The sequence below is a fragment of the Liolophura sinensis genome, chromosome 13 (genome assembly GCF_032854445.1).
Source record: "Liolophura sinensis isolate JHLJ2023 chromosome 13, CUHK_Ljap_v2, whole genome shotgun sequence".
In the NCBI taxonomy this organism is placed as follows: Eukaryota; Metazoa; Mollusca; class Polyplacophora; order Chitonida; family Chitonidae; genus Liolophura; species Liolophura sinensis.
Genome location: NC_088307.1, coordinates 17,693,482 through 17,707,958, shown reverse-complemented (window position 1 = coordinate 17,707,958; position 14,477 = coordinate 17,693,482). Strand labels below are relative to the sequence as shown.

The window sequence follows — 14,477 nt, the reverse complement described above, 5'->3', positions numbered from 1 at the left end:
GTTTTTAAGGCTGAAAATGTCTGGTTCCGATGTTTAGAAATTGTTTTACCCAAGAATGTTTGAGTCTTTTCGTCAATTTAGGCACTTAATGCATCTCTGTGTTAAAGGATATTGCACCACGAATTGGAAGATCAACTGCCTCTAAAAAGCACCTTATCTTAAATAATTGAAGGGGTAGATGAATATACAAAAACACTAGCCTGTGCACTTCCACAACAGACAATGGAATACCATGCCATGACGCTGTGATGTTAATTTGTCAGTCTCATGTGATGAATTGAAACAGCGAGACACAGACCAGGGGAGGTAAATCTGGGTGGTAAATGTCGGTCGCTTGGTGTAAACACCGTACTGAAGGATATTTCGCATACAAAGGCAATTAGTATTATTGAGAATTGACCTATAGTGCTTTTAGCAGGTAACTGTAGTACTTACCCACATAGGATGCGCACATCGTTCAGCTGCAGGGCGAGTTAAGTTACTCCTAAACCTAGAAATAGGTAAATTGACAAGGGACCGAATTTCACTAATTTGTCAACTGTCGCATTGCAGTCGCTGCTCTAGATATAATCGCCTTAATTCCATGCAGATGTCTTTTACATTGCATGATTCTATCGGTGGACTAAGCATCTCCTAGGTCTGTTCTTTGTGCATTGTTTTAATGTTTTTGTTTATTAAATGTAATGACAACAGTGACGTTCGAAAATGTTCATAAACATCACTGGATACAAATGTTAAATTCTGCTTAATCCATAGTGAAGAGGATTCTTTGAGCAGTTATTATATGACGATTTTCATGAACAGTTAGAATAAAACCATTACTGAGATAAATGGGAAACAATGCCCTGTTATTACTGTGCACCAAGATAGGCATAGCGCCATTTGGATGTTTTCTAAGAAGGAAAAGGTTATTTCATCAAACGCCTTCACTCTTAAGTTTCTTAAGTTTTACAAGGGGTATAATTCTTAAGTTTTACAAGGAGTATAATTCTTAAGTTTTACAAGGAATATAGTTCTCAAGAGAATTGTAGAGGATTATACTCCTTGTATAACTCCAGAATCTCTGGCGCACTGCTTCATGATTGTGTCAAATTCCGCTTAATCCAGGGCTAGGGGCGGTATATTCCCCGTTTTGAATTAGATTGTCACGTTGGATATATGAAAAGTGGCAATCAAAGCGCAGCTGAGATACATATTTTATTGTGGACAAACCGATTTGAATGCTGATTTCACTCAGTCACCTACGACATACCTTACGTCTTTCCAGCATCATTGAAAACTGTTGACTGCTTCTTTTTGAATGATTCAGTCTTAGTTTCGTACTTTATATGCTTTCTTAGTTCTTTGGTGGTTTGTGTAGATTTATAGTCCATTGATTGAATTATTATTGTCCATTCTGCCTTTATACAGCAAATCCAATGGTGCTGTGCCTAACTTGGCCATGGGCCATTGCTGAGTATTATTTTCTATTGACAAGACGCAGGATACCACCGGTTACGTGTGATCATTTATCAACTATCACACTGTGGTCGCTGCTCTGCTTTTGGTTCCATGCTACTGTCTACCTTATGTCCGCTATATTGGTTGAAGACAAGAGATCGCCAAGAAGCTTTATGTCAGACAACCCGATCGGCTGTTTGTGTGTTATCTGTCTCATTACCACCAAGGTCCTGAGTAAAGTCGAAACAAATCTTGAAAAGCACTTAACCCAATGCTGGGTTTGAAGCCGCACTTCTTTTCTCCGAAAATTGTCAAAAGACCCCAAAGATTTGGACAATCATATAACAAGAATAACGAATGGTTTATTCAAATGACATGTGTACATCACAGATATACCAACCTGTTTTAAAAACAAAAGCATATATACAGTTGTGCACTTCATGAACAAAGCTAATATACTGGCAAGTCTTCTGCACCTCTTGGGTCCACTTCGGAATGTTTACAGACGGTTTCAGTCAAAAATTTGCCCAGTTTCATGCATGTCGTTAAACAGGGAACATCACCAGCTAATATCTGACTGTGTGTTTATTTATTTATTTATTGTCGTTTAACGCCATACTACAATTTTTCACTTACACTCTGGCGGGCAGTTTAATGGATGAAGGAAGCCATGGTAGTGTACAGCCTGTTTGCAAACTGTATCGTAACTTGAGTTTCACCTATCAAACTATACTTTCGATGGTTCTTTAATTCAAGCAACATGTAGATTACAATTTGCCAGTCGGGGTGAGATGCCCAGATACTTGCAGGTAGAATATTATTATTTAGTGTTGTGAACGGAATCATGGACAGCAAACTATCCTGTGACCGCAATTCACCAGACATGCTTAACAAGATACTAATTATAACACTGTCGTCGTATCTTTGGGGTAACTCAACTGTCTCTTCCGTGTCTTCTCTAGTTAGCACGTTTGTACATATGCACTAAGCTCTGTGGAATACTGCTTTAGTAAGTAAAGTTTATTTATACATCACCTGTAATAGATCTAACATGAAATTGCATATGCCTATCATCTGTCCGTTTGCTCATGAATGAATTCAGATATAACGACTGAGACACTAGATGGCGCAATTTCTGCAAAAGGTTAGGAAAATGTGCAAATGGATACTGTGGACGTTGCGAATGGGCTATTGCATACTTCTGTTTATTATATTTTTAATAGAGATCATTTCCCGCCTTAAACAAGTGGATAAAGCTGTGTACTGTTACGTCATACGTCACTGCTTTCGCGTAGTTGTGCTCATAGTTCTCAAGCTTTAGAGCGCTACAGCAGAAAATGATGATGTTTTACACAACTTAAACGACTTGTATAGACGGGAAATACTGAATGATCAATAAAAAAAAAGCGATAATCGTTCGGTAGTTTTCATTCTTTAGAAGGAAGAACTAAAGAAGATATTGACGGCCATGAAGACATTCACTCCAAGCCCAATCATAAACATAAGCGTTCTGCTCGGCTGGGGTAATGGCGCCAAATACGCGACGGTGTAGAAGATCCGGGAAGCTGCAAAAACCCGGAACAACATCGCTGCCAGGAACGGATTTGGTCCGCTACAAACGTAGAAGATCCCCAGTATGATGAACGGGATAACGTTTTCCAAATCATTTTGATGACACCTGTAATATAAAAGGTATAGGCACCGGTAAATAACATGACGTAAGGCAGCCATACATTTTATACAAGGGACAAATGTAACAGTAAACTTGTATCCACAATTTCCATGTATACAATAAAGATGACATTTAATACAATTTTTGCAATTCAGCAATATGGCAACATTGGAAGATTGATACAGGAAAAACTGTGGAAATTTATAGAGAAACCGCTGTGCAAGCCTGAAGGACAAACTGTGAAAAGTTATAGAGGACTCGTTATCTAAGCCTGTTTGAAAAAAAAAAAAACCTGGAAAGTTGTAGAGGAAGTGTTGTGCAAGCGTGTAGGACAAACTGTGGAATGTTGTAGAGGAACGGTTGTGCAAGCTTGTAGGAAAAACTATGGAAAATTGTAGAAGAACCTTGTGCAAGCCTGTAGAATAAACTGTGGAATGTTGTTGAGGAACGGTTGCGCAAACTTGTAGGAAAAACTATGGAAATCATAGAAGAACCTTTGTGCAAGCCTGTAGAAAAAACTGTGGAAATATGTAGAGGAACCTTTGTGCAAGTCCGTTGAAAAAACTGTGGAAAGCTGTAGAGGAACCGTTGTGCAAGTCTGTAGGAGAAACTGTGGAGATCTGTAGAGGAACCGTTGTGTAAGTCCGTTGGAAAAAACTGTGGAGATCTGTAGAGGAAAGCTGTAGTGTTATTTATAATCATTATTTTTCATTACCTCCTAACTCTCTCTACATCGACATCATTTGTTACCACGGCAACGTCTTTCTTGTCGCCGACAAATCCTTTGACGTCTTCTTCGTTGGCGTAAATCTATGAAAAAAATGTATATCCAACTTTTCCAGAAAAAACATAAGCACGGTTTGAGCAGTATTTGTGTAAGCCTTCAAAATATAACAGTATGTTTAGACAGACAGAAAGATTAACTGATTGAATATGCTGACTTATTCGCAAACAAATTGTCTTGAACTCTCGTCTAGATATCTAAACTCCCAATCGTTGCAAATCGTTTATCGATTTTGGCGTGATGTCTTCAAACAAATAGCGCAATTTTTACATATATTCCGAAAACGTTGATTTTTTTTATTCTTTTATGTCTGGCCTAATGCCTGATGTGTTTGCACAAAAAAAGCAATTTGAGCAATATTCAAAAAGAAGTAGATTTTTCTCACCGTTTATGTTAAGTAAAAGACATATTCATATTATTATACAAGATGTGCGAATGAACAACATTTACCATGCATGGAAACTGATTGTTCTGTTAAATAACATGTTACTGAAAAGAATACAAAATAGCTTGTGTTTTATGGGTGCACAGTTTGTGTACTACATCATCACAGTTTGTGTACCCCAGGTCCACAGCTTAGGTACTACATAGCCACAGTTTGTGTACTTACATAGCCACATCTTGTGTACTACATAGCCATGGATAGTGAACATCAGCGCCGCATAGGAGTCTACCTGTGTACTATACAGGTATAGGGAGACAATTTGTGTACCAGGGAAACATTTTGTGCACTGCAGTGAGACACTTTGAACAAAATGTGTACACCATAGAGACAAAGCTCGTGTATTACAATGGCATGGCCTGTGTGTTGTGAAGACACTTTACACTATATTTAAAGGACACAGTTTGTATACTGAAGGGACCAGGATGTAGTACACAGTTTGTGTAATATAGAGACATCGTTTTGTACTAGATAGGCAACGTGTGTGTACAATGGGGATACAATTTCGTGTACTTTTGATTCACAGTTTGTGGATAATAGGGTCACAGGTTGCGCATTATAGTTTGTTTACTATCGAAAGACAGTTTGTGTACTTACACGGACACACTGTGTTTAATATAAAGAGACAGTTTGCGTTATATAGGGGCATACAGTTCGAATAATGCTTGAATACAGATTGAGTACTATAGAGACACTATACCTACACATCATATAGTGCGAAGAATATAGGTATTAAGTGTGTCTGCTATATAGTTTGTTATATTCAATTTAATAAATAAATAAAAATAGTTTGTGTAGATAATGGGGATATAATGTGAGTTTTCAAGAAAAACACAAGTTTATACAATTGTCTTAATGATGTACCCGGTCAGCCGGTTTTACACATTACTTATGTTATATCGTGACTCCAGAATAAAGCCTAGGTGTACTTCCTCATCATCTTTATACGTAGGGTTATATATGACAAAAGATAAAAAACGCGCAGTCTCCGCGGTTAAGTGTTGCATCCGGGTAATGTCCCGTTAGTTTCTGATAATCATAACTCTACACATGTCATCATGACACGTCATGCCCATCCAGCGGGAACAGGATTCCAACATGCGAGTAAGTGGCCTCGGACGTGAAGAAAGCTAACCACTCGAAACCTGCCGTTAAATTCGTTAAAACGGGTCATGATGAATTGCATTTTTCCTCGATCAAATGGATTAGTTCTTTCCTGATAACGGGTTAATTCGTTGTTATGAACAGATTAACTCGTTATCGTGAACAGATTAATTCGTTATCAATAACGGATTAAATCGTTACCACGAAAAGATCGTCGTTATCAAGAACTGATCAGTCCGTTAGATCGACGAAAATACAATCCGTGCTCATTCATTTTGACGAATTTAACGGAAGATTTTTGGAGTGTACTGGCTGGTTTTGTGGGTAGAGCAAACTGCGTACCCGACATTTACATCTTAAGCCGTTTTCTGTGGTTGACGTAAGATTTAATTCGACCATGACTACAAGCTGTTCATTTTGGCTGATACAGAGACTTCGATCTGTTGATCTTAGATACGTGTTTTGTGGTTTGTGTGGAAGGTAGGATGATAGCCTGCATGCAAAGCCTGAGAAATGTCAGTTTTAACATTACAATATTATACGAAATGTTAGGTCAAATATGGTAAACTATTGACTGATACAGTTACCAGTTTATGGACTGTTTGTCATATGTTTATGTGGTATACATAAGTTTCTTTCGCTTGGGCCTTTCTGGTAGAAGACTGATGTCCTCATGCGATACAACACAACAGAGCTGACAACTTTCCCAGGGCTTGAACCATGAAGTCAGCTGAGCGTGAAGTTTTGCGAGCTCCGAGAGGCTGTTTTGGTATACGATACACTGTACTATAAAGGAACAGCCCATCAGAGCTATCATTTTGTATCATTTTGTATCATGAGAGCTGTCCACATTAGAAAGGTGTTTTGAGGGTTTTTTTTGGAAGGTAAAACAGGCCTGCCCTACTGGGAAAATGTGTTAATAGATAATATTTTGTGGCATACAAATGGAATTTTTCGGGAAAATACTGTGTAAAGGCCTACAGATGAGACTGCCGTATAGAACATGCATTTCTTGACAAATGGCGACCTCTACACTGGGATACCTGCATGACTGACGCCACATGAAAGGCTGTCTTGTTTACGACTTTTATGCTTTTTACATATATACACGTACACTCATGCAAACATTATCTGTCAGGAATGCTCGCACCTCATACACACGCAGATCTGCTATTGTGTTTGTCTTTAAAAAAAAAACACCTATAAACTTCAAAACCATAAACAGGCGGTTGGTATTAATGTATGTCTGCATTCTAAAGAAATTTAAATTTAACACAGTATCATGTTTTCTGAGTGATGCTACAGTGGACTATGATACAGAAACATAGTACCTCGTTATACACTAACAAAAATAATTTGTCTGTCATATACAACATAACAGTAAACTGTTGAAAATAATACAGTATATTCCAGCATCATTCAGGAACATATTATTCAGCCTGTCTATCCCGTTTTTGCGACCGAAAGAGCAACCACACATTGCCATATGCATGCTCAAGCCTACGCGTGGGTACAGGTACACACTATAAATATATACAGCTAAAACTGCGTGGCTGGGACACATATACACTGTATACCAGTAAACACTTACGTGCTTCGTGAGCCGGTAAAACGTCGTGGCCATCTGCACTACTGTCATCTTCACGAAAACGACGACAGTGTAAAACGCCAACTGCCTGAAGAGTTTATCGTTAAATAAGTCCGAAGCCACCGCCATACTTGATGCTAGGTCCTGTAAACAGCTCTATGCAGGTACTTATTCCTCGCAAAAGTCTTGTATCTACAGAATGTTTATGTACTCGTATGTATACTTATATCTAGAGTGACGCTAGTCATCCGTGGCCAGAAAAGCTAGTCTGAAAACACTGCTTGTAACTCCATATATAACGGCTACTGTTCACACGGAAGTGAAGTCTCAGGATAAGGGCAATTTAACAATGTAGAAAACCGGACTTTGCCTCCAGCATTTATTCGCTTTAGGCGTATATTATAGTATGACACTGCGATCTGAGACATACTGTACTGTACATATAGTGTAAACAAATATTTAGAGTATAGCCTAGCTAGAGTTGTTGAAACAAGCGGAAACAAATTGCAAGGGGGTATGGAGGGCGAGGGAGGGTTGGGGGGGGGGGGGGCGTTTGAAATTACCAGAAATTGAATGAAATATGATAGGAGAAATTAGTATTAATCATCGATGTCACGCATACAGCGGTGTTTGTTTGCTGCAATCTGCAGGTACACTCAGAAAATTAATCTGTTAATTTTCACAGGAAGTCTGTTGTCTGAGTGATGCTAGGATGTATTCTGTTATTATAACACAGTATTGTGCCATATTCAACATAATATCCTGTTGGTCTAATAGAATATTTATGCTGAATTCATAGAATATGTGAGTTATATCTAACAGAATAATCTACTGGATTAGCAGAATACATTGTAGTATCACTCAGACAACAGATTTTCTGTTAATTTAATAGATTAATTTTTGAGAGTATTGAATCTAACGCAGTGTTTTGTTGCAATAACAGAATACATTCCAGCGCGACTCAGACAATAGACTTTCTGTTAAATGTAACACATTATTTTCTGAGTGTGCCCTTGATCGCCGGATCATTTGTTGAGGCGTCGCTCATACCTCAGCCAAGCCGTCATTTATTCGTGTATTCGAATCCAGCTCTCGCTGTTTCGGCAGCTGCTTTAAGTCAGTAGGCTTGTCAGATACCTGACCGAGGGCGCAAGAGCTTTCTCTGGGCTCTGTCCGGTCACCCTCACCCATAAACCTCAGCACCGCCGTACAAGTGAAGTGCAGTGTTAGAGTAGACTGACTTAAACATATCAAACAGAAATCCCCCTAAAGTAAGATATGAAGTGTTACACTCAACGATCTAATCTGTTAATCTTAACAGAAAGTCTGGGGCCTCCGTGGCTCAGTCGGTTAGCGCGCTAGCGCAGCGTAATGACCCAGGAGTCTCTCACCAAGGAGGTCGCTGTGAGTTCAAGTCCAGCTCATGCTGGCTTCCTCTCTGGCCGTATGTGGGAAGCTCTTGCAGCAACCTGCGGATGATCGTGAGTTCTCCCCGGGCTGTGCCCGGTTTCCTCCCACTATAATGCTGGCCGCCGTCGTTGAATGAAATACTCTTAAGTACGGCGAAAAACACCAATCAAATAAATCAATAAATAAATAACAGAAAGTCTATTGTCAGAATGGCGCTATATAATGTTCTCTTATTATAACGTGCGTAACGTCGTGTTAGTTTAATACAATCTTTATGCTGAATTAACCGAATGTATGTGTGTCATACTGTCTGAGTCTGGCCAGAATGTATTCTGATATTATAACGAAATACTGTGTCATATTCAGTTTATGCTGTTAGTCTAATACATGCTTTATAGTATGTACAGGCGCTATATTTTACAGAATAATCTTCTTCAATAACAGCATACATTCTAGCATCACTCAGACAACAGACCTTCCGGTATATTTAACAGATTGTTGTTTTCAGAGTGTGCGGATAATGAATCGCCATTATGACAACACATACATGCTTGCAAAATGAAAGCAAAAATAAAATGTGTCCATAACAAGGATTAAGAATTTTAGTTCCTTTCCGTGGGCAGCAGGTATTTGCCAGTTAATCAGGCCTCTTGTTTCCCTTTGTCGCATGATGTCACATCTGCTGTATAAGGATGTTATTTATGGCAGTTCCTTGTCGTGCTGAAGTTTATGAAAAAATTTATTTCCCCGTTTTATTTTTCATTACTAAAATTATTTTATTTTTTATTTCATTCTGTATTTTTTTTTAGCTCTTGATACTATATCTTGACCTACAATTTATCACAAAGTTTTTAGATCCGCTTTAATGTAAATTGTGCTAAGAACGGAATAAAATAACCATGTTCGTGTCGAACGTGGGAAGGCCCAAGTCTCAGCGGCTTGCGCATGGCCGTGAGTTTACACTGGACTCTGCCTGATTTCCTCCACCAAAATACTGGTCGCTATTCTTTAGCGCGGTGTAAAACTCCAATCAAATAAGTACATAAATACACATTCTCACGCATAATAATATTTCTGATTCACCTTATCTTACTCACGCTAGCACAGTTGATAGAGCGTCCGCTTCGAGAGCGGTAGATCCAGGGTCAATCCTAGGTCGAGTCACACCTAGAACTTTAAAAGAGGAAGTTGCAGCTTCCTCGCTTGGCGTCCAGCATGAAGGGGATAGTGCAACTACTGGTTGAACCGTATCAGTATAATGGCTCGGGCGGGGCAGCTTGCTTGCCTTCGGTAAGGCGTTTCAGTGAAACAGCACTAGATAAAAGGGCGGAAATCCGTCCTGCAACAAGGAGGCGCATTACATGCATTCTAATGATCGAAAAACCCTCAGGTACTGTTTCGTTCAAACTTTTCGTTTACAGTACATCCGGATTCTAAACGAATACCCTACGCCCTTCCTGGCCGGACCGTACGCGGACGGTCCGGGTCATCATGCGCAGGCCCTGATCCACTCCCAACTACGATCCTCACACGATCGTCCTCCCATTATGGGTCATGAAAGTATCATCCTGCCATCCTGATCAGTATTTGCCATGTGTCCATTTATTTATTTATTTGATTATAGTGTTTTATGCGGTACTCAAGAATATTTCACTTATACGACGGCGGCCAACATTATGGTGGGAGGAAACGGGCAGGGCCCGGGGGGAGGGGGGTGCGGGGCATCCATCCGCAGGTTGCTGAGAGACCTTCCGACGTACAGCCGGAGAGGAAGGCAAAAATCAGCTGGACTTGAACTCACAGCGACCGCATTGGTGACAGGCTCCTGGGTCATTACGCTGCGCTAGCAGCGCTAACCGACTGAGCCATGAAGGCCCCCCGCCAGTGTTCGTGCCGCGTTTGCTAAGAACTCCTTTACGCTAAATCCGTCATGACTTCACAAGAGGTAGTTTTCCTGCTCAAACAAGTTCTCGCACAACTCTAGTGCAAAGCACGGTGTTTGTAGTCTACGACTTTCCTGATAAAAGCACACATATCTTGGGCATGAATGATACATTAGGCCCAACGTAGAATTTAAAATTGTCCAGATACTCATAGGAAACATATATACGAATGATGCCCAGTCGTAAAATCAACAGTAGCTGCTGTAAAAAATTACATTGTTGTTAATTTTCGCGCCAGCTTTTTACGGAGTACCGAAAGAGTGCCTTTTTAATAAAAAAAATTCTCGTGTATTTTATTACTGCTTCACATTTAATTACCCGGTACCACTGAAAGTGCCTATATGGCTGCGAACAACTTTCATGTGGACCGTTGGGATGCAGATTTACCTGATTTAGTAGATATTGAGCATGTTTGGACGAAATGGGCCGACGCTTTATTGAGGCGCCAGTTCCCAAACGTTGATGCAATGGTCAAGATTCTTTAAGCACTTTCAGTGAGACGGAGATACACAGAAAGCATCGGCGTTCGTGGTGAGCACACCCGTTACTGAGCTTGCCCAGTTTCATTTTGACCTTTCCTCCGTCAATGACCTTGAAAACACGTAGCGATGTGAATTGAAAAGCCATTTTTTGTCTGCTCATTGACCGTAGATTATTTGGTCGACCACGTACAGATTAAAAAAAAAAGGACAGTAAGTATTCGAAAAATGAAGAACATGTTTAGGTCTTTGTACAGTTGCTTGGTTGAGTAAGTATATCATTATTTACTGGTGCCCGTGACTTGTTTCATTGAGCTGGCTGAATTACTGTGGTTGCTATTTTTTTTTCATGTTTTTCTCTTACTACATGATCTTTTATATGTGAGGGTCTCGCAGCAACCTGAGGATGGTCGAGGGTTTCCCCCGGCTCTACCTGGTTTCCTCAAACTATAATGCTGGCCGACTTCGTACAAGTGAAATATTCTTGAGTACGGTGTAAATACCAATTAAACAATCTCGGGGATTACCTGTCTGAAACTTCATGTAAAATCGTCCAACTGGCCTCCTGAACAGCGGGGGGTTAGGTGAGGGAAGGGAGGGTCTCCGGGATTTCCTGTCTGGAACTGCACAAGCACCAGAAACCAATCAAATAAAAATATACAAATAAAAATACACAAATAAAACACGTCTCGCCAAGAAATAACATAAATTTACCAAATGAAATACGACTGAGATATATCTCAATCAGCATGAAGTAGTACAACATAATATATTCCCATGGAGATTTTTATTGAACAGTTTCATTATTCACAGGCTAGCCCAGAAATCACCGAATTATGGCGAAGATTAATTATTCACAAAAAATAGAATATTTCATAGAATATTATAGAACCTCACCCAATGCAATATGCCAAAAAAAATCTGACACATAAATGTATAACCATTAAAGACAATAAAAGACAGAATGCTTCCAGCGCGAAATCGTCAAAATCTCACATACAGAATTCAGGAACTCGTTTCACAGAAGGAGTTCAGTGAAAAAGGATGAAATTGGGGAAAATGTTACATCATCAGGCGCTTGTACTTTAACTAAATACTACGGGTATTTACACTGTATATATTGACAAGGTGGAACATGTGCATGCGCAGAGCGATTTGACCTACAGTGTATAGGGGTTTGCAAACTGAAACGCGTGAACGGTCATTTAATTTTAGACAAAAGGAACAAATAGATTCGTATGAAACGGAGTCACAATTTCGCTGACATGTCGATGACAAATCGCACTGTGTGATTACGTCTTTACCAAAAGCAATATTACTGAAGTCGACTGCATAAAGAGTGACTTGTGGAATACACTCGCTCAACTGAACTAGTTGCATGCAAAAAAACAAAAAAACAAATGCATCTCATACGTCGTATTTACACAGTGTGATTTGTCGACTTTTACAAATCGTATGAAATAGCATTTGTCCTATTTCCATCTGACTAGTCTAATTCGATGGGTCGATAGATGAATCGAACGGCATCAATACAACTATGCAGAATTCCCACTTCACACTGCCATTTGAACAGCTCTTAAGATATTGAAGCGGTCCCTGGTTGCGTACCATTATTTCCACAATGAAGTGATGCACCAATACAAAAATTACCCATGTTTACAGTTACAAAAATCAAGTCCTGGAATGACATCAACAAAACCAACATAAAGGACGCAAGAATCTTACATCTTTACACATATAGTTTTAACCTTCAGCAAATCCGTGAAGAGAACATTATTTCCATTCCGTTAACCTTCGCTATAGAACATGATTACAGCAAAACTTTATATCCTTAAATGATTTAAGCAAAAAGTCAACTCAAATTCAAAACAATTTAATGTTTGATAACTTTAAAATTGATACTTAAACAAATAAATGTACTAATTATGTGTTGTCCATCAAAATCTCTTCTGGGCACATATTAAAGATTTATTAATGTTCCTTATTTTATCAGCGGTTAAAACAGCACAGAAAACATTTCTCTCATGTATAAATTTTGTTCCATCATTTTTACTTTCAGTGACAAAAGGGGCTTGTATATTTTTTGAAATAACACAAAAATTTTTCACATTAATAACACTTAGTAAATTATTTACCAGCAGTCACAAGTAGTGACTGCTTCTGCCAATCAAAACTTCCCGCGTACAGTTCATGCAAAGTGAAATGCCACTTCCTTGTTGGTTTTGTCTTCAAATGAAATTAATCTTCTAAATATGCAATTCCTGCTCTCACGAATGCTGTCATCTTGCATGAATTTCACCCCTAACTTCATGAAAGGCAAAACAAAAATGCATCTTTATACCTATAAATGCACAACCTATGTTGAATATTCAGGTCACATTTAGAGGTTCGAAAGTTACTGGAAACAGTCCAGCCTTTAGAGACAGTTCAGCCTTTACCAAGTCCAGCCTTTACAAAAAATCTGCCTTTACAGACAGTTCAGCACTAACAAGAGAGCTGTATGACGATAAATGCACTAGGGCACACACAGAGAACCGTTCTGTTGTATTATCAGTCACATTACATCTTTGTATACAGACCGAAAATGACATAATGATACTGAGTAACACATACATCATTAACTGGCATAATGACGTGATATTACCATTTTAGGCTAGGTTGTATCAGATTTCAGGCTTACAGGCCAGGCCGTTCCAAGATGAAGCAGGAAAGAGAACAAACAACAAATTCATATAGCACCAAACCAGGCCATGGATTTACACCAGCCGTAGATTCACATCAGGCCTTGGATTCACACTTGTCTGTACAGTTATTGATGACTAGCCCAATGTGAACATACATGCATGTTGCTGAATAACCAGTAGAACTACACTGTTAATTTTGGTATAATAATTGTGGATATATTTTTAAGAAAAAAAAAACTGGTTCTCAGAGAAGAAATAGAATCATTCTGTTCATCTTTGTATTGATGAGAAAGTATTTGTCAGAAAGTACATGGTTGTCCAAGAACAATTAGAACACTTTCACTTGTAAAAATTTTTGAAAATATTCATGCAGCAAGAACTCGATTAAGTATTCACCAGGCATAATTTCATCAAAAAGTCTGTCAACAGCAAAATGTTCCAGAGGAGAACAGGATTTTTTCATCAATACGAACGAACATACATGTACAGGTGACCATCAATGAGAACGTGTTCCAACTGAGAATGTTCAAGATTCAGTCACCAGTGGTAAACATGAACACACAAAGTCAATACCATCACGAAGACTATGTTCAAATTGTGAACATGATTCCATCATTATTACACCAATGTGAACACACAAATGCAACACCGTTTGCTGAGAACAAGATTTTGTCATCAGAAATATGAACGCACACTTGTTTGTAAGAAAGAATATTAAAGTCAGACGTACATGAATTGGTAATACATGTACGAACTCCCAAGTGAGAACATGTTAGAGTGAGAACATGTTGGAGTGAGAACATGTTGGAGTGAGAACTTTGATACAGCAGATATTAAAACATGCACATTTATGTGACAAGTTTTATATACATATATACTTAGGTGAACAGAACATGTTATTTATACTATAAAATCTGATCCAGTAAGACAA

At 38.9% G+C, this 14,477-nt stretch overlaps 1 protein-coding gene across 1 annotated transcript; it reads right to left on the bottom strand.

Annotated features, from left to right (window-relative positions):
• Positions 1-1,782: 1,782 nt before the first annotated feature.
• Positions 1,783-7,338, bottom strand: LOC135480596 (microsomal glutathione S-transferase 1-like). Its single transcript, XM_064760468.1, has 3 exons — positions 7,034-7,338; positions 3,828-3,922; positions 1,783-3,118 (listed from the first exon to the last, which is right to left on the bottom strand). Exons 1-3 carry the CDS (start codon positions 7,157-7,159, stop codon positions 2,875-2,877), a joined length of 465 nt encoding a protein of 154 aa, XP_064616538.1. The 5' UTR covers positions 7,160-7,338; the 3' UTR covers positions 1,783-2,874.
• Between the last annotated feature and the right edge of the window lie 7,139 nt (positions 7,339-14,477).

Bases quoted from the DNA above. Each gene is read 5' to 3' on its own strand.
- LOC135480596 (XM_064760468.1), bottom strand. From the start codon at position 7,159: ATGGCGGTGGCTTCGGACTTATTTAACGATAAACTCTTCAGGCAGTTG. The intron at 3,923-7,033 runs GTAAGTGTTTAC...TTTTTTTCATAG, and splicing joins TTTACCGGCTCACGAAGCAC to ATTTACGCCAACGAAGAAGA. The intron at 3,119-3,827 runs GTAATGAAAAAT...TTTATATTACAG, and splicing joins GATGTAGAGAGAGTTAGGAG to GTGTCATCAAAATGATTTGG.